General features: G+C 37.9%; 1 protein-coding gene across 1 annotated transcript; it reads right to left on the bottom strand.

Annotated features, from left to right (window-relative positions):
• Positions 1-135: 135 nt before the first annotated feature.
• Positions 136-19,890, bottom strand: kcnk10b (potassium channel, subfamily K, member 10b). The gene is made up of 6 exons (XM_051645974.1): positions 19,528-19,890; positions 10,930-11,047; positions 10,070-10,230; positions 8,368-8,560; positions 8,095-8,246; positions 136-7,662 (listed from the first exon to the last, which is right to left on the bottom strand). The coding sequence occupies exons 1-6, from the start codon at positions 19,849-19,851 to the stop codon at positions 7,018-7,020; spliced, it is 1,593 nt and encodes a 530-aa protein (XP_051501934.1). The 5' UTR covers positions 19,852-19,890; the 3' UTR covers positions 136-7,017.
• Between the last annotated feature and the right edge of the window lie 953 nt (positions 19,891-20,843).

Raw genomic sequence — 20,843 nt, 5'->3', positions numbered from 1 at the left:
AGAAAAGCTGAATGAATAGTTACATACCAGCTCCTTTTATACCCGTTTGTCCGGGGGAGTGGCATGCAAATTCCACTCGCCAATTCCCATTGGCCTTTTTTCAAAAAGCAGAGGTGTTTGGGGCTCCCAAGAGTGACCCTTAGTGTCACTACATCGACAAAACTTCGAGTGAGTGACAGATAGGGAAATGCAATTATGTGTCAAGTTCAACTGCCCGGGTAGACTACAAGTGCATTCAAGCTTTCATTCCAATGTCAATTTCAACAACAGATTTCCATGCATTGAGTATTTATGTAACATTAAAATAGAATAGATCAAAACATCAAATGTACTGTAGCACAGCAGACTGAAATTTTTTGCAAAACCTGACTGGGTCAATCTTGCATAACCTGTCAAGAACATGTACTGGTCATATTTCAATACAAAATCTAGAAGAAAAAAAGAAATTGCTTCAAGAAAATTTAGCAAAATTGAGCAAATAAATTTGCATTATCCCACTTGTTGCTTTGCATAAAAGCCTCTTATAAATGAATAAATGTAAATGACACTTTTTACTGTATTTTATTCATTCATGGCCTTAAAACTGATAGTATTCATGTGAATTAATCACATTAATCATTTGAGAAGTCTTCTTTCATTCCACACAAGAGTAAACATTTTGTAATTTCAAACTTTTCATAGTAAAAATGTATTTTGCAAATACACCGTGTGTGTGTGTGTGCGTGCGTGCATGTGCACATGTCCGAGGACTTTGTGTGTGCATACACGCATCCACATACTATACAGTACGTGCTCATCTAAAGGATTGAGATGCTCCTGAACACTTAATATTTCTGTATTTTGTAGTCTAATCAATTCATTTCCAATGGCCGGTCATTTTTGACCAGGAACACAAAAGTGTAACAAAGTGTGTGTGTGTGTGTTTTCAGATACCATGTGTGAACAAAGTCAATGAATTGTATTCCAATTGGATTAAAGTAACACAACATTAGGTAGGAGTTACAGGACCTAAAATATATACTTTCCCTTATACATTCATATAAAAATAATAATAATTATCTTGGTTTTGAAAAAATGGACAAGTTATGAATCAACTATCCATTTATGTAGCCAAGAACATTCAATAGTGTTTAAGAATGACTTGGCCCAGAAGGCGACCACCTACCCTGTTTTCATATCCAATTTTCCCTCTAAAGGCAATAAATCCACAATGCTATAATCATGAGCACTACTAAAGATTCCCATGTGATGTCACGGTTCAATGGCACCATATTTACTATCTTGACCGCCTAACTGAGGACATACACTGTAAATGAGCCAATGAGAACTCAACCATGACATGATTAAAGGTGGAGCCATGACCAGTCCACCACCACCCATCAGCTACAAAGTGGAGGTTACTTCAACTTTGGACACATCCACCATTTTCTTTAATTGTGCAGTTGACAGCTGCTCCCCAGTTCTGCTGACATGATTCGTTTTTCCATGATAGAGCAGATTACAGTCTTCTTAAGCACTCTAGCAGTATGTGTGTAAGTGAGCAACTGAATGTTCAATCCATCTCTAATTTATTGCAACACAGCCGACAAGAACTGAGTGTAAGACTTCACAAGTTTAACCCGCACAGTGAGACATCTCACCTGAAGATAACAAAATAAAATCAACGCTCCTCAAAAAGAGGCTAATGTCCTGACTCTCACACTTATGTCTTCACAAATAAGAGTGTAGATTCACAGCTTTGCTTCCTCTTGTTTACAGCAGTGCATCAATTTGACCATTTCATGTCCTGAAAATGTTAGAAGAATGCAAATGATGTTAGTGGAAACTATAGTGGTAGATCTCAGTATTGTATATAACTTTATAACTAACAATGCTTTGAGTATTTTATTTTAGCCCTATCTCGAATTTGCCTTTTGTTTCCAAAATTATGGAAAAAGTGGTTTTAACTCAGCTGCAAACCTTCTTAAACACAAATTCTGTCCTTGAACCTTTTCAGTCTGGTTTCAAAGCTCTCCATAGTACAGAATCTGCTTTATTAAAAGTACAAAATTACATCTTAATGACAACTGATTCTGGGAACACCATGGCTCTGGTGCTTTTAGATCTTAGTTCAGCATTTAATTTGGTTGACCACAATATTCTAATCTCACACTTAAAGCTTTATGTTGGTATGCGAGGAACAGTTCTGAATTGGTTTCGGTCCTATCTTTCCAACAGAAGCTTCTCTGTCACTGTGGGCCAGCACACCTCTTCTGTGGCGCACCTTTCCCGTGGTGTGCCTCAAGACTCGATTCTTGCCCCAGTTTTATTCTCCTTATACATGCTACCTGTGGGTTCTATTTTTAACAAATACGGAGTGTTGTATCATTGCTATGCGGATGACACTCAGGTCTATTTGCCTCTGAAGCACCTTGACAAATCCACCCATGACCCTCTTTTAGCTTGTCTGCAGGAATTAAAAACCTGGTTGACGAATACTTTCCTGCACCTAAATGAGAATGAAACTCATTTTGTTTGGAGCTAATGAGACTAAAAATGTAAATAACTTTGAACTTGGTAATCTCGCTCCATATTTCAGAAATTAGGACTTTTTTTTTTGACAGTAGGCTTAAGTTCGATAAACAAGTTAACAACCTGGTTAGATCGAGTTTTTTCCACCTACGTCGCTTAGCAAAAACTAAACCTTTTCTTTCGGGCAAACAATTTGAAATCGTGATTCATGCTTTTATTTCTTCGCGCCTAGACTACTGTAACTCCCTATGTTCTGGTGTGCACCAATCATCACTTTCTCACCTACAAATGGTCCAAAATGCTGCGGCTCGACTCTTACAGGGTAGTCATAAACATGAACATATTACTCCCATCTTGATCTCTTTGCACTTGTCAGATTCCGAGTCGATTTTAAGATTTTATTATTTGTATATAAATCTCTGAACAACCAGGCACCTCAATATCTCTCTGATTTGCTGCACCCGCATAATCCAATTAGATCCCTTAGATCTGGGGAACGTGACTTTCTGTCTGTTTCTAGAACCAGGCTGAAGCACAGAGGTGATCAAGCATTTTTGATTACTGGCCCAAAGCTTTGGAACAGCCTGCCGGCACCTATCATAACTGCTCCTTCCCTGTCAGCTTTTAAATCCATGCTTAAAACATATTTATTTTCCTTGGCGTATAATTTACCATAATTCTATAGGCCATGATGTGACTATGCTTTTATGCTTTATTATTATCTTTTTAAGATGCTATTGTACAGCACTTTGGTCAACCATTGTTGTTTTTAAATGCACTTTAGAAATAAACATGACTTGACTTGAACTCCAAAGCCATATATATATATATATATATATATATATATATATATATATATATATATATATATATATATATATATATATATATATCGTCTACTGAACCCCAGAGTTATTTTTTTAACCTACATCCTGAGATTTCAAGTACTGTTTTAAGCTTTCAGTAAATATAAAATAATAATAATAATAATAATAATAATAATATTCTGGGCTCAGATATGGCTCGGGTCCCTCCTCCAATCTGAGTCTAGTTTTATTGTTGTAAAAAATGTAGTGCAACATTTGTGAATTATAAGTAAATATATTCTGGAAAAAGTGCTAAAAGCACAAATGAAACATCTGGGTCATTAAGGGCTACATGGTGAAACGAAACCACATTTCATGATTTATTTTCCAAAAGGCACTCATTACATTTGATGTACTGTTTGTACAACTATTCATGTGATCACCATGATGACAGAGAGCATGACATTATCATAATGTTGTTGAGATGTAACAGGAAATGTGTTCAGATCACTGTGACGTTTACATCATTTTATCAACATGCTTTCTTTACTGAAATTTACATTTGTGTGCTCACATGTTTGCCTTTAAAATTGTGGTTCCGTGAGAAATGTTCTGTATTGTTTCGTAAGCCTCTCTATTAATAATGAAGAGTTCTGATGGAAGACATTCTGTGAACATAAAAATGATGTCGTTATTTAGAACTGTTTTACAGGCTATGCAATAACTGAGTTATGCGCTTGGGACAGAAATGCTCAATTACCTCAATATCTGTTAATGAGATTCATTAACTGTTGGCCGTTCAACAAACAGTATGGCTGCACCGATGTATCTGTCACTGAAAATTATTGGCCAATTATTAACCAAATTAAAACCATCAGCATAGGAGGGCCTGGGTAGCTCAGTGAGTAAAGACGCTGACTATAACCCCTGGAGTCGCGAGTTTGAATTCAGGTCTCCTAAGCAACCAAATTGGCCCGGGTGCTATGGAGGGTAGAGTCACATGGGGTAACCTCCTCGTGGTCACTATAATGTGGTTCTCGCTCTCGGTGGGGCACGTGGTGAGATGTGCGTGGATGCCGCGGAGAATAGCGTGAAGCCTCCACACACGCTACGTCTCCGCGGTAACGCGCTCAACAAGCTGCGTGATAAGATGCACGGACTGACGGTCTCAGACGCGGAGGCAACTGAGATTCATCCTCCGCCACCCGGATTGAGGCGAGTCACTACACCACCACAAGGGCTTAGAGCGCATTGGGAATTGAGCATTCAAATTGGGGAGAAAAGGGGAAAACAAAAAAAACAGTATATATATATTGGCATATCAGTTGAGTGAAAACATAGATATAAAAAAAACAATCATTTATTTATAATTATGTAAAGTTATTGCATGGTATAAAGTTTATAATATTTCTTTTACTGTGTTTAATATAAAAAAACTAACCGAAATAAATTAAATCCAAAAAAGTAAAGCTTGTCGAATATGCATAATATACATTTGTAATGTTCTATGTTAGAACCGCAAAAACAGATGTATTAAAATGTTTTAGAAGTGCAAAATAACCTTTTTTCCCCATTTCAATTGTCATGATATCTCTTTTTTATTTAATAAAATTTTTCATCTTTTTATCTTTTTGTATTTATCTTTCATTGTGGCTCCATGAAAATTTTGTCCTGTCGTGTGTTCAACTGATCCAATCCACATTCAATGGAAATTATATATTGTTAGAACAAAACAAAAAAAAAAAAAAAAAAAAAAAAGGCTTTTTAAAAATATTTTAAAGCATAATTCCGAACCCAAAACACACAAAAAGTGATCTGAATACAAAATAAAATGAGCAGGTGGCAAAGTATAGGGAACAGCCTGTAGTTTTTGGTTAAAATTGGTGTTGTATCATTCCTAATAGACATTTTTACAGATACTGAAGATAACAGATTTGATCAGAACAGTTCTGCAACATATTCTTCATTCATTGCAGTTTTTTTTGGCTTGTGATTCAATGGGAACACTGGTCTAAGATCAATATGGCTTTGAATCCAGTCATTTTGTGATCAAAAAATGCTTGACATGTTGATATGTGTATAGAGCTCCACACTTCTGCAGAAGGGTGAACGCAGCATTTAAATGACAGCTGTGAATGAATCGTTCACTCAAAATAAGAATTTTAAATTTTCGCATTTCCAACTTCATAACAAAATTCTGTCAAATAGAGTTGAATAATCTTTAATGAATTAAAATGGAAAACCCCAAATATTTTAATTCATTCATTCATTTTAAATAATAGTTTACTCATTTAACATTTCACAATTCAGTCTGATGGCAGTCTGTTATAAAATTGAAATTCGTCAATCTTGAAAATAGGATAAATGTTTTTTTTGTTTGTTTGTTTGTTTGTTTTGTTTTTTGAGTGCCGTTTAAGGAATGTTCTGGGTTCAATATATGCCAAACTCTATCAACTAGGGCTGCACAATTAATAATAATAATAATAATAAAAAAGAGATTATAATTACAGCTATCGCAATTATATAATCATGAAAAGTGTCAATTACAGCATTCCATTTATGTGTACTCCCATTGCACATAAATGTTTTCTATTTACAGCATATTTTTTGGGCCATTGTGTGCATGAATGCAGATGTCACCGGTCCTACTGGACCCGCCCAGAGGATTCGAACCGGCAATCTATGGCATTGGAGCTGGACATGCTAACAAGGAGGCTATAAAAGCCATGGCATCTAGCTTCGGTCGCTAGTGCATCTCTTAAGGCCAGGACAGTGAGGCTTACACAATGTACAGCTATCATGTACCAGCTGGCTATTACACAGAGGCAAATCTGACGCGTTTAAATTAGGCGTATCAGTAATGCTACTGTGTACAATTTATCAAAAAATGTGAATAACACTTTTTATTTTACATACAATTAAAATATTAAAGCAATTCAGGAACATAGTTCTCAAGTTGTTTAGATGCATAGCCTACATAAAAATATGGCATGCAACTGCCCCACACAAAATAAGTATTTTAATGTAAATTTTAATCGCAATTACAATATCAAAGGAAATAATCGGCAATTATGATTTTCGTCATAATCGTGCAGTCCTACTATCAACTGTGGCATAGATGTTCATACTGTGCATTAATGTAAACACGATTTTTGTTTGTTTTTTAAAAACTGAGCGGTATGTCAAAACGTGCCTCTGCGGAAAGAGCTTAACATATCGAACCCAGAACATTCCTACAAGAAACTTGTAGAATCCCTTAAATTCTTTCAACCAAATCTAAAACAGTTTCCAAAGAATTAATCGTGCTATCCCCCCTTGAACATTCTTCATAGATCACAGACTCTGAAATTTACTGTAAATCTGCTATGGAAAACAGCAAAAGCAGTCCAGAAAATCTCCACCTGTCATTTAAAGAGCAATCATTCCTCATGTTTTAAAAGTCTGTAATCCTTGACGTCTCTGTGTACCTTTCACATTTTTGGCAATTAGGAAATTGTCTTAATTTGGGCACAGTGAATATCAACAGCAGCCACAGCAGACTAAACAGAAAGGCACAATTTCTGACATCCAGTTCCCCCCCTTAGACCCGGCCATGCGGGTTCGGAACAACACAGGGGTGAGAAAATGTCAAAATTGTCATTTTCGGGCAAACTATTCCTTTAACACTTTGCCTTCCGATGTCTGATCTGATGATCTGATCCTACGGTTGATGTTCTTTCATCTCGAGTCTTTTGTTCCTCTCTTGTTCTTTGGTCTGAGCGGGTTCAAAACCGTTCTGCTGTTTGGGTTCCTCAGAATAGTGAGGTAAACATGTGAAGCTCGTGTTGGCCTCCTTTCCCATCTTCTCCTCCTCCACCTCCTCTTCCTCCTCCTCCTCTCTCCTCTCCTCGCCCAGCGTCACGTTACTGCTGTTACTGCTGAGAACGTCACCCGCTCTGCTCGCATCATCCGGAATATTCCTGCGGAGGTCTTTGCTCCTGTTGCGTTTGGCCAATTTGGTGAGCGAGCCGAAGCGGTTGAAGATGTTTTCCTCGGAGGTTGTCTGCTGGTCACTGCGCTCAACTTTGAGTCGGAGGTTGTTCAGTTTAGTGTCGATACTCTCCTGCGACGACGTCTTGAAGCGCCCGGTGTCCAGACTAGCGAAAACAGCTCGTTTTTCGGGCGACAGCATGTCCAGCGAGTGAGCGCGCTGCTCCAGACCCAAACGGCGGCGCTCCATGCTGCGGATGGTGGCAGCACGCTGCAGTTTGTCGTGGATCTCGCCGCTGAGACGACGCCGTGTCTCGCGCAACTCTGCACGAACGTTTGCCTTCCATTCAGCCGCATGTGCCTTAAACCCGCCAACCTGTGTGGGAGACGGAGAGTATTTACATCAATGAGATGTAATTATTGCGATGATTGTGCCGGCGATATAAAATGAGGCAATATCGCAAATATTTGAACTCTATCGTCCCCTTGAGTACTGACGTTTCTTACCGCCACAGTAACACAAGAATACAAGTTCTATATGTTCATTGGTAATATGTTGGCCAAGCCTTTGTATCTGCCCATGCATGCTTACATGACATATGTTTCTGGCCTAACATCTCCTTTTGTGTTCCACATACGAAAGACATTCAATTGGTTTTGGAACAAATTATGACAACATTTTCATTTCTGAGAGAACTATTCCTTTAACAAGGTGCATTAATGACTTGATGTGCTCACAGAGTTTTTATGAACATTGCATTGCTTAAACTGGGCCATGAAATCTAATGTTAGACCTTTTGAATTAGACAAGTCGTACCTCTTCTTTAGTTTTCTTGGATAGAACCCTGAGCCAGTCTCCGATCATGCTGAGAACTGCTGCAAAATACGCTAGACCCACCAAAATCCAGAACCAAACCAGAGGCTTGTACCATTTCATGTATTCGATTTTTCGATCCCCACCTACAAAAAAATGGTATTGCATTAAGAGTGTACAATTTATCATGTAAAAAGTGAGAAAAACCATTGGTGAACTATGACTTTTGGCTAATCTATTTTAATTGGTGCAAATCATTGCATGTACCTGCAACATAATCTCCAATGCCGACAGTCGTAAGAGTAATGACAACAAAGTAAATGGCTTCTAGAGTACTCCATCCCTCGATGTGTTTGAAGATCACCGCTGGAATGGTGACAAACACGATGCAACCAGCCAGAATGAAGAGAATTGTGGAGGTAACGCGGATTTTAGTCTGGCTGATTTGCTTGTGTTTTTGCTGCAGAGGATAAATAACAGAAGAACTTTTAGGATTAAACTTAAGGCATTTGATTTTTAAATTTGGAAGAAAATGTAAGTGGTGTTTGCCCAGCCTCATGGTCTCATAGAATGAACGTTACTTTAACTACATTTTGGCAAACTGATTTTTACGTGCTGCTTTCCATGTTTCGTAGCAGTTTCCTGGTGAAATTACCACTAGAGGCGCTACAACAACTGTGCGTTTTATTCACTTTCACAAAAATCATGAGTACAACGGCTCATTATGACTTTCTAAATACTTATTTTTCACACTATTTCTCACAAACTGCTATGTAATGATATTGAAACACTTTTACTCTAACGTATCATTTACTCTCAACGATACATTTTAACGCTTGTATTACAGACTCACCTACATTTACACACTTTTTCCAATGTGATTAGCTTCAGCAGTAGCTCACCTGATCGAAAGTTGAACTCGGCAGACTTCGGTTCGAACCCAGCCATGCACACATGCTGACACGTGAGAAGAAAGTGACACGAAATGACGTGGTTGTTTCAGAAAATTTCATTTTGATGTTGCATTTGCTTTTTTAACACTTTCAGTTCGATTTAGATGTTGGGTATGGGTAAGGATGTCTGTTTTGTTCACCTCTCATTTAATGTGAGAAAACTATTGCTTCCATTTAGGATACGGAGGTATGTTTTACTCTAATATTCCCTTTAAAAACCTCATCTGATTACAACACCATTTCACTCACTTTTGTCGCCCCCTACTGGACATTTAATCCCTGTTCACATTGTCAGCGAAAACGAATGGTCTCTTGTTGCATCCAGCGACAAAATTGCTGACAGTGTGAATGGGGCTTTACTGGGAAACTGCGGCCAAACATGTAATGAAGCATGCAATTTCGATTTGCAAAAATGTTTCCACTGTCACGTATTTTGATGAGATCAGGCTGTGTTTGCCAGTGCAAAGCTCGTCAACATCATCAGTTTTGTGGGTTGTTGCCAGAGCGTTGCTATGCAGTTGCTAAGGTGTTCTGAATATTTGTATTGTTTTGTTTTTTTAGTATTAGTTGCTAGGTGCCCTTACAAAACATCTAGAGTTCTGGCAAACTAGCCACAAACTTGCCACAAATTTGCAGCAGATTTGCCACTCATTATTTGTACATGCAAATGAGCTTGTGATTCACCGGAAATGTTTGCCAGAAGTTTGCAGCTCTTCACCAGTAGTGGTGAACCTGCCGCAAACCTTTGGCAACAATGGACAATTTACAGCAAGTTTGCCATAAAGCTCATTTGCATGTGAAAATGATCAGTGGTGAATTTGCGGCAAGTTTGTAGCAAATTTGCCATGAACTCTCAGTTTTTTAAAGGGTGGTTGCTTACCAGCCCAAGTCAAATATAGAGATATATTTTAATGTGCTTGTTTGACTGGATATAGACTGAATATCTCTTTGAATAAGCAATTGATTATTCCCAGTAGAATATTCCAAAAAATAATAATACAAAAATGTCAACTCACCCTGAAGATTTTTTCCACTTTTAGAATACTCTTCATAAACATGGTCCCGAGCTGATCACCAATTCCCGCCAATAGGAAGCCGAACAGAGGGATGCCAAATATGGCGTAGAGGATGCAGAAAATCTTTCCACCCTCGGTGCTGGGGGCAATGTTGCCATAGCCTGGAGATGTGGGCGGAAGGCAAGAGCTTATTTAATCGTTCTACAGCAAACACATAAGGCATCGCTCCCGTCCATCCCCACTATTAAAACAACATTCTCAGATAAAGAGTGAGAAAATTGTTAGGTTGCACTGAGAGAACATGGCAGTAATTATAGATTGTTAGACAAAGGATATTGTAAGTTAGGAGAACAGCAAACTAAATACACTCTTTCAGTATTGAATGTATTCTGCATTTATGTTCATGCAGTGCAGAACAAAATCATTGAGAGTACGGATGGCTTGTAATACTAGGCATCTACGTTTTAGTCGACTTGTTAGAAGTAAAACATGAACAAATCTCTGAACTTGAAAATGAAAGTTCATCAAGTCAAACTTTGTTGTGAATGTTGGTTTGACAAACCCTTTATCTTAAAGTTAAAAGCAGCATTTTTTAAAGGTCTTGGGCAGTTTGAACAGGAATTTGAAAGTCGGAATGGGTGTGTGGTTGCTAGGGAGTTCTGGTTGCTAGGTGGTTAGAGTAGAGCTGTCCCGAATTTGGCTCTTGGAAGATATACAGTTGAAAAATGTTGCATTATTGTACTTGATTCCATTACAAATGGCACCCACCAATGCATTGAACAATAATCTTAATGGTCAATTCTAGTGGATTCTTTGGGCACATTATCGTAATGATGATAATGTAGGTTATTTAATTTTACCTATTGTAGTGATGACGGTTCCAGCGAAGAAGAAAGCACTGCCGAGATCCCAGTGACTGGAGTTATAGGATGTGTCTCCAATGGGACTCACTCCTGCACTGACAGCATCTACTGCATACTGGGAAAAAAATTTGAAAAGAAGAAGAAAAACATTTAATCAACTATTTAAAAGCATAAAACAATCGCTAGAAAACAGTAACACCATAAAGGCTTCTAAGTATGTGAAGGAAGTCTGAACATCAAGAAATAATCATTCCGTTTCACAAAGTTTGTGAAGTTCATAACATCAAACCTTTGAAAGATATTCAGAGTATTAAATGAGAATAACGCTTTTATTTATTAACTATTTTCTGCTATTTTTTTTCTGTACAACCGTTTACGGAAACCTGTGTTATTATCGTTACCAAAAGTGAAAACTAAATGAAAAACATTTCGTTAACTGGAAAAAAAAACCAACAACAACGACAACTAACATAACAGGGAAAATCTGAAACTAAAATAAATTTCAGTGACTTAAAAACTAATTCAAATTAAATTAAAATGGCCACAAATAAATATTAGTTTTAGCTTTTGATACATGGTAAATTATAAAACTTGAAACCTTACCGCCCACTTGCATTAAACATGAAAATGCCACTAGATAGCAATAACTGTGCTGAGAAATGCAACGCTGTTACACATCATTGAATTATACTAGTCAACACATTAGCTTTGCAGATCTAAAATACTAAAACTAAAATATAAAAATGAATCAACTGAAACTATAAAACACTGAGAAAAGTAAATCTAACAATGACAGAGTGAAAACTAACAAAAACTACAATTAAAAGGACAAATTTAAACTAAAAACTAAACTGGGGGCCTGGGTAACTCAGCGAGTACTGATGCTGACTATCACTCCTGGAGTTGTGAGTTTGAATCCAGGGTGTGCTGAGGGACTCCAGCCAGGTCCCCTAAGCAACCAAATTGGCCTGGTTGCTAGGGAGGGTAGAGTCACATGGGGTAACCTCCTCGTGGTCGCGATTAGTGGTTCTCGCTCTCAATGGGGCGTGTGGTAAACTGTGCGTGGATCACAGAGAGTAGCATGAGCCTCCACATGCTGTGAGTCTCTGTGGTGTCATACACAACGAGTCACGTGATAAGATGCACGGATTGACGGTCTCAGAAGCAGAGGCAACTGAGACTTGTCCTCCGCCACCCGGATTGAGGTGAGTAACCATGCCATCATGTGAAGTGCAATACAAACATTAATAGTGTGTATTGTGTGGATAAAACATTTAATAATAACAATAATAAGGGGGCCTAGGTAGCTCAGCAAGTATTGACGCCGACTACCACCACTGGAGTCACGAGTTCGAATCCAGGGCAGGCTGAGTGACTCCAGCCAGGCCTCCTAAGCAACCAAATTGGCCCGGTTGCTAGGGAGGGTAAAGTCACATGGGGTAACCTCCTCATGGTCACTATAATGTGTGGTTCTCGCTCTCGGTTGGGCGTGTGGTGAGTTGTGCGTGAAGCCTCCACACGCTCTACATCTCCGCGGTAACGCGCTCAACAAGTCACGTGATAAGATGCGCGGATTGACGGTCTCAGATGTGGAGGCAACTGAGATTCGTCCTCCGCCACCCCGATTGAGGCAAGTCAATACACCACCACGAGGACTTAGAGCGCATTGGGAATTGGGCATTCCAAATTGGGGAGAAAAATAAAATAATAATAATAATGTTTCATTTATTATGCGCCTTTCTAAAACCCAAGGTCGCTTTACAGAACCAGAAAAAAAAAAAAAAAAAAAAAAACATCTCAAAATTACATAACAATAACATACAGCTCATAAAACAATCATACAAATACAACAACTCATGAACCTAAAGCTAGCAAGTAACACTGAGAACAAATATGAGTTTTTAGGTGATTTATGAAGGAAAGGAAGGAAGAGGCTTCGCGGATGTTCTGAGGGAGTGCATTGCATAGTCTGGGAGTGACAACACTGAAAGACCCAGCACCCATAGTGACTAATCTAAATTTAGGAACCATAAGTAATCCTGCATTAGAAGACCTCAAAGAGTGAACAGGGGAGTAGGGTTGGTGTACTTCAGATAAGTAATGAGGAGCAAGGTTGAACAATCAACTTAAATAATCATATTAAAACATGTAATTAAGAGTGTTGTTTATAATCCTCAAAGTAAGTAATATATTGGTTATAAATGTTTAAATGAATAACATAATATCAACATGAAAACAGCACATCATGACTCCGGCTCTGCAGATGAATATCTCTGAGTGATCACAGGCTAAGCAGGTAATCATGTGTTTAGTTTGGTAACGGCATCTAACTAACAAGGATCTACATCAAAACAACATTATAAGCCAAGCACATTTTTAAAAAGCTATTCCCTAACTGGGCATTGGATTAAATGGACAGAACCTGTTCTGATGTCATCCCAGCGCAATGTCAGCCAATCCTTGCACTAAAAGACACTCCATTCCACAAATTAATTTACAAAAAGCCTGCATGGACGTTTTGCTGTAGTTACTAAGTGCCTGAAACAAGCTGCCCGCTGTTCTGTGTTTTTAACACTTAAAAACCTGCACTGAAAATAAATGTACTCTCAGTCTGTCAATAATTAGATCAGGTTGTGTGACTCCTCGCAAACTAGTTAAATTAACAAAGCCGGGTAAATTCAGTCAATATGTCAGTAAACCACTTCAAAGCACAGGTAAGCAGACTAGTGTTTCACTGCAGTGTTTTTCAACCTGAGAAAGCATTAGTTGCAATTAATGGCCAACGATCACTCTGAAAAAAGTCCAAACTATCGCAATAAATAAGTCATATTGTATCAGAGAGAAAGGGAGTAATGCACTAGATTTATACACACAACTCCTCAACAAGCCACATGATTTAAGGTATCTTTTATGTCTGTAGCACAAATGGTGCAGGTCGAGTCACACACTGAACGTTTAATACTTTGTACGAGGGGATTTGTTCAGTTTGGTAACCCAAAGTATGAGGAATAGTCTTAGCAAGCAGCAGTAATAAAACAACATGGTGTCATCAAAAAAAGCAATTTTCTCTGAGTAATATTTCATCTGCTCCAGTAGGAGTAGCCAAGTGTTGTGGTGGGAAGATTTCTGAGTCAGGTCCGCTCACAGCCAAGAACAACAACAGCAGCCAGCTAGTCAACCTGACTGACACAACATGCAGTTAATTCTGGAGATATTAAATGTGTCATCGGCTTTTGAAGACACTTTTAAGAGCACTCTGTCTGAACCAAAACTGCAACATGAAGATGCTTTATTCGCCCCTCGTCCCAGCTGTTGTCGGCAAAAAAACGTTGTTTTGAAACAAGTTGCAGCATGAGAATGGGTTTGTTCAGGTGGCATTGGAAAGAAAAATCACAAATGAGATCTCGTTAATACTTCAGTTGTTTCTTCTAAACAGCAAACGGAGACTTTTGCTCATAAGTCTCATACTTTCAGAGATCTCAACAATATCTCAAACTGTGCTCAGATAAGCTAAATATTTTGATATGAACTCAAACATGTCTCCTACAGTAGTTATCTGAGCAATGATATCCACATTCATTTTGTAGCTCTTAGTGTATGTCAACAATTGGCTCATGTGTGTCTTTTTTATGCCTCCAAAGGATTTTTTGAAAGATGCTTGACTTTTAGTGTTGAAACCACCTTAAGGAATTTTTCATTTTATTTTATGACTTTTTGACTGGTCTTTGATTTTAAATTGGTCTTTAGTCATCCAACGACAACAGCAGTTCAACATATCAAAAAAGAAAAAGAAAACAGCTCTTTAAAATGCAGTGTGCTTTAAATATCAATCTATTTTGTGATTTGAAATGCTTCCCAATTAGATCAGGGTAGAGTTTTAATAGCAAGACTCCGCTTTCACAACCAACAAAACATTTTAAAGGTAAATCTCAATACTTAAAAAACATAAACGAGAAAACCTGTCAAGAACAAGTCATATTTCACCCCAAAATCAAAAGACAAATTATACTGTTATATAATTATTAAGGGTGGGTATTGATAGAGATTTTCTCATTTTTGTGATTCCAATTCACAAGCTCTCTATTCGATTCCGATTTCCCATTATAATGCCCATTTAGATAAAAGAAAATCATGTTGTAGCTAATGCTGTTAATTATACAGGGGACCGTCTAACTTGATACAATACGAAAATGTTAATTTTACTAATTTATTGTTACATTTTAGCCTTTTAAAAATGTACAAATTCCATGCATTCCATCAATAAGCATAATGTCTTGAAACTGCACATATTATATTGCATATTTCTATTTTTTGTCCAATTTTACATGCATAATTTGTACTGTTTACAAGTATTTACATTGATATGTAGAACAAGTGCTAAACCTGTACTGTCTCTTTAAGAATAGCGGCAGTTCAGCATGTGAAGCGTTTTAGTTGAGCGCAGATTAACGAGAGTGGAGTCGAACGTCTTTAGCACATCTGTGCTTAGTGTGATAAGAATTAAATGTTTCTTTTTTGTTGTTTTTGATCAACAACTGACTGTAAAAGAAGAGAACAGATATTAAAAAAGACAACGTTCAATGACAAATAGATTGCGTGGATCTCGTCTTGAGACACACATCACACAGAACAAGTCAAATCAAACGCAAACGCTGTTGTAACATAAACCATGTGGACTATGAGGAGGTCTGAGAGTCTTGAGCAGGGCTTTACTCTCTGGGGATCTGCATTTAGTGGGCCATACTATTAATAATTGATTTCCTTGTAGTCTATACCCTGAAATGCCTTATCGAGGGGGCCGTTCCCACACTCCTAGCTGGAAATAGACAATTGATTTTTTTTGGCAGATATGGGGCACACTTTGGGTAATTAAAGATGCTTGTGTGACTGAAAGGGGGAAGAGATGAAGACAGATGTGCACATGAGTCTATGGTAATACATATATGGCCACTCATTCATTTGTTATTGTCAGGTTAGTTAACTCCAGCAATGAAAGTGAACTCAGAGTAGACTGGGTCAAACATTAAGTCTTTGGCTCAGAAACAGAATAGCATACAACGATACTACTCTAATTATATTTGTTGCATGCAGTATTTATACTCTGTGTAGTATGCATACTTTCTGTATGCATGGAATATCTAAATGACCTACTACTAATGTGCATCATACAACCAGAGCATGAAATACTGTATCCCATATGCTTGACAGAACTTCTGTTTGCTAAAGTAACATCTGAAACAATTTTTAACATCTCTTCCTGACTCATTATTTGATTGCACTGTGAAAAGTTAAGACAACCGTACACAAATAATTGGATTAAAAGTGCAAAATAACCATTTTTATTTCAGAAATGACAACAGGAGATTGAGTTCGAAATTGCATACTAAAATACTACTGTTACTATTTTCGGCATATCTTATATTGGCATACTACCGTGCTACTATCACAATTATAGTAGAAATAGTATGGTGGTATGCCATTCCAAATGTAGCCAGTCCTACTCGACCCGCTCCGAGCGGGATTTGAACCGGGGTCTCCGGCACGGGAGGTGGGCACGCTCATAAGGAGGCTCGTTACCCATAACGCTATCATTACAGTTTGGAATAATGTACAGATTTTGATGTTTCGGAAGGAAATTGGTACTTTAATTCATTAAAGTGGCATTCAACTGATCACAAAGTATAGTCAGGACATTACTGATGTAAAAAACAGCACCATCACTATTTGAAATAAGTCATTTTTGATCAAATCTAGACAGCAGCCATCACTCCAACACCTTATCCTTGAGTAATCATGATAAATTGATCATTTGGTGCTAGAAAATCACTTGCCATTATATCAAACACAGTTGAAAGCTATTTAGTTCGTTAAATGAAGCTTAACATTGTCTTTGTGTTTGTTTTTGAGTTGCCACAGTATGCAATAGACTGGCATGTCTTAAGGTCAATATTAGGTCAAAAATGGCAAAAAAGAAACAGCTTTCTCTAGAAACTCATCAGTCAATCACTGTTTTGAGGAATGAAGGACAGAAAGAGATGTGGAAGGCCAGATGTACAACTAAACAAGAGGATAAGTACATCAGAGTCTCTAGTTTGAGAAATAGACGCCTCACATGTCCTCAGCTGACAGCTTCATTGAATTCTACCCGCTCAACACCAGTTTCATGTACAACAGTAAAGAGAAGACTCAGGGGTGCAGGCCTTATGGGAAGAATTGCAAAGAAAAAGCCACTTTTGAAACAGAAAAACAAAAAGAAAAGGTTCGAGTGGGCAAAGAAACACAGACATTGGACAACAGATAATTGGAAAAGAGTGTTATGGATCTTAACCCCATTGAGCTTTTGTGGGATCAGCTAGACTGTAAGGTGCGTGAGAAGTGCCCGACAAGACACATCTATGGCAAGTGCTACAGGAAGTGTGGGGTGAAATGTCACCTGAGTATCTGGACAAACTGACAGCTAGAATAACAAGGATCTGCAAAGCTGTCATTGCTGCACATGGAGGATTTTATGATGAGAACTCTTTGAAGTAGTTTAAGAAGTTCTGAACATTGTTTTCAAATTGTAATAGTAATTTATCACATTATTAATGTCCTGACTATACATTGTGATCAGTTGAATGCCACTCTGGTGAATAAAAGTGCCAATTTCTATCCATAAGAGCAAAATCTGTACATTACTCCAAACTTTTGGTCGCCAATGTATATATATAAGAATGTTTCCTCAGCGCCTTATTTAACAGAAATATCATCCACCCATCCAGTAATTTCCTAGTTGACTCTGTATGTAGGAAGCAAGGAATCAAGTTTTAATTGATTGAAGCATATTTTCTTCTGTTTATATGTGAGAGACTGTATGTGCTCTCTTTGCTGAGAGGTATAACTGTTATGTAAGAAAACTGCTGGTACATTTTCACGTTATCACAATTCTGCCTGAAGTCAGTTTATGTAAAGCGCCGGCACAAACCAGGGGTGATAATCCAGTGTGATGCCCAGAGGGGCCAAATGTCTGTCTTGGAATGACTGATCAATTAGAGCTCAGCGCTGGTGGGGCGAACAGCAGAGGAGATGTTTGTTTGAGGAGCTCACAGGAAGGTTGTTGCTGATTCCACCATCACTGGAAAAGCTTAATTGGTCTTTAGACATGAACTGATGTCAGCAGTTCCATGAAAAGCTTTTTAAAATGAAATGTGCTTTAAATATCAGTTTAATGATTTTGAATGCTTCCTAATCCTGAATAAGTATTTGTTGTATTACCTTTAAAGGAATGCTCCACGTTTGATACAAGTTAAGCTCAAACAACAGCATTTGTTGCATAATGATGATTACCAATATATATATATATATATATATATATATATATATATATATATATATATATATATATATATATATATTTAGACAAAAAACCTGGTTACAGTAAGACTTATAATGTAAGTGAATGGGGCCAGTCAATAAACATTAACATACACATTGTTTCAAGTATAGCCACACGACGTAAACATTATACATTAACATGATTTTAGTGAAATAAAATTGCTAACTAACCTTTTCTGTATAAAGTTATATCAGATATTTCAACTTCGTTGTCACAATGACGTAACTGTGGTGAAGCCTGTAGTAATTGCAGTAATGGTGGTAAATCCCTGATTTCATCACATAAAATCATGTTAACACATAATGTTTACATCTTGTGTCTATACTAGATTGACTTCCATTATGAGTGTCCCACAGCCACCACCATTGTGTCCTTGAGCAAGGCACTTAACTCCAGGTTGCTCCAGGGGTATTGTCCCTGTAATAAGGGCACTGTAAGTTGCTTTGGATAAAAGCATCTGCCAAATGCATAAATGTAAATGAGTGTCTTACTGTAACTGTGATTTTATAAAGCTTTACACAGGTTAGGATCATAAGCGATTTAACACTAAAGTCATGTTAACATACTGTATATATTGTTTACATCTTGTGGCTATACTTTTGAAACAGTATATTATTATTTTCACATTCACTTCTATTGTAAGTGTCTCACTGTAACTGGGGAAGTTTAAATCATTTTTTGTAATAGTAAACATTTTTCATAAATTCTGCTAATAGAGTTAAAATTGTTTTGAACATGTACATTCCTTTAATTTATGCTGATTTAAATAAAAAATATATATATATGTAATGTTTTCTGTTATGTAATAAAACCATTACAGTCATGAGAATCACCATTGGGAATAATGAGGATTACAAAAACTCTTAAAATCTGGAAAAGTATTTAAATTAAATAGTCTTAATTTTATTTATGCAAAATATGTTATTTCTTAATTTAAAAAAAAAAAAAAAACAGTATTTATTGTTTCTATAAGTATTATCTTTTTCTTAATTATGTAAAATTCTAACTGTTTAATTTATGTGCACAGAAATAATATTAATAATAATAATAATAATAATAATAATAATAATAAAAAATGTGTGATATCTGGCCAATGCTGTAATTGACTTTTTAAGCTATTATTTTAATTAAAAATCTCTCAGAAAAATGGTCTCACAAGCATTTGCCACTCATAAATGGAGCTGAATATCACTCATTTTGCGCCACAGAATATCTCTTACCTTAATAAGGGCCTCAAGCTCTGTTGGGGAAACACAGGGGTTCCTCTGCAGAAACAAGGCCTTCTCTTGTGTGATGGTGACTTTCTGGTTGCTCTCGAAGGGTTGCTCCAGTGCACGGAACGCCAGACCGCCACACACCAGGTACACCACTACCACCACAAACACGGCCAGAACCGTCTTCCACTTCATGACAGAGTGAAGAGCAGAACCATCCGCTCCAGAATCCAACCCGGTGACCATACTGGCTGAACGCGAGGAGATGGAGAGGCGCGGAACAACGCAGTGGCCGTTAGCTCTGCCGTCGCAGCCCATTGGGTTCTGCATGGTGGCTACGCTGGCTTGAACCACACAGGACTGAACCGCTCCGGCCTGGACCTTCTTTGGAGGGACTATGTTTGTCTGAACAGCCACTAAAAACAGGGACAGACAGATAGATCAAGAAGATACGTGAATTATTTGGAGGTATGGATGACTTGGCGGTTAGGTAATGGTAAGTACAATGAAACAACCCAGAGGAACATTTTATTGCTCAGATGTTGCTCTATCAAAGCTCAGGAGAATTACAGGAGATTGCAGTTAGCTTTAAATTCCTTTCTGGCATACAGTAAGACCATCTAGCCATAAAAAATAACGTGGAAAGCATAGCTCAGATTATTTGGTCTTGCAAGAATTTGATGAGAAATTTTTGAGCTCATATTGAGGTGTCTGACTTTTGATTGGAGACTCAAATCAGAGCACAGTTTGAGACATTGAGATCTCTTCTGAAACTCTAGAAAAGACACATGTGAGATTACTGGAGTCTTTTTCTTCATCATTTCTTCTCTCCATTTAGTCTAGGAGTAACAACTGAAATATTAAAGAGATCTCATTTATCTAGGGGGCCTGGGTATCTCAGCGAGTATTGACGCTGACTACCACACCTGGAGTCGTGAGTTCGAATCCAGGGCGTGCTGAGTGACTCCGGCCAGGTCTCCTAAGCAACCAAATTGGCCCGGTTGCTAGGGAGGGTAAAGTCACATGGGGCAACCTCCTCATGGTCGCTATAATGTGGTTCTTGCTCTCGGTGGGGCACGTGGTGAGTTGTGCGTGGATTGTGGAGAGTAGCATGAACCTCCACATGTGCTAGGTCTCCGCGGTAACGCGCTCAACAAGCCACATGATAAGATGCGCGGATTGACGGTCTCAGACGCAAAGGCAACTGAGATTCGTCCTCCGCCACCCGGATTGAGGAGAGTCACTACACCACCACAAGGACTTAGAGCGCATTGGGAATTGAGCATTGTAAATTGGGGAGAAAAGGAGAGAGAGAAAAAGAG

Source organism: Myxocyprinus asiaticus, chromosome 20 (assembly GCF_019703515.2).
Source record: "Myxocyprinus asiaticus isolate MX2 ecotype Aquarium Trade chromosome 20, UBuf_Myxa_2, whole genome shotgun sequence".
Lineage (NCBI taxonomy): Eukaryota > Metazoa > Chordata > Actinopteri > Cypriniformes > Catostomidae > Myxocyprinus > Myxocyprinus asiaticus.
Note: the sequence above shows the minus strand (reverse complement) of the source record. Positions and strands in the feature narration are given on the sequence as shown.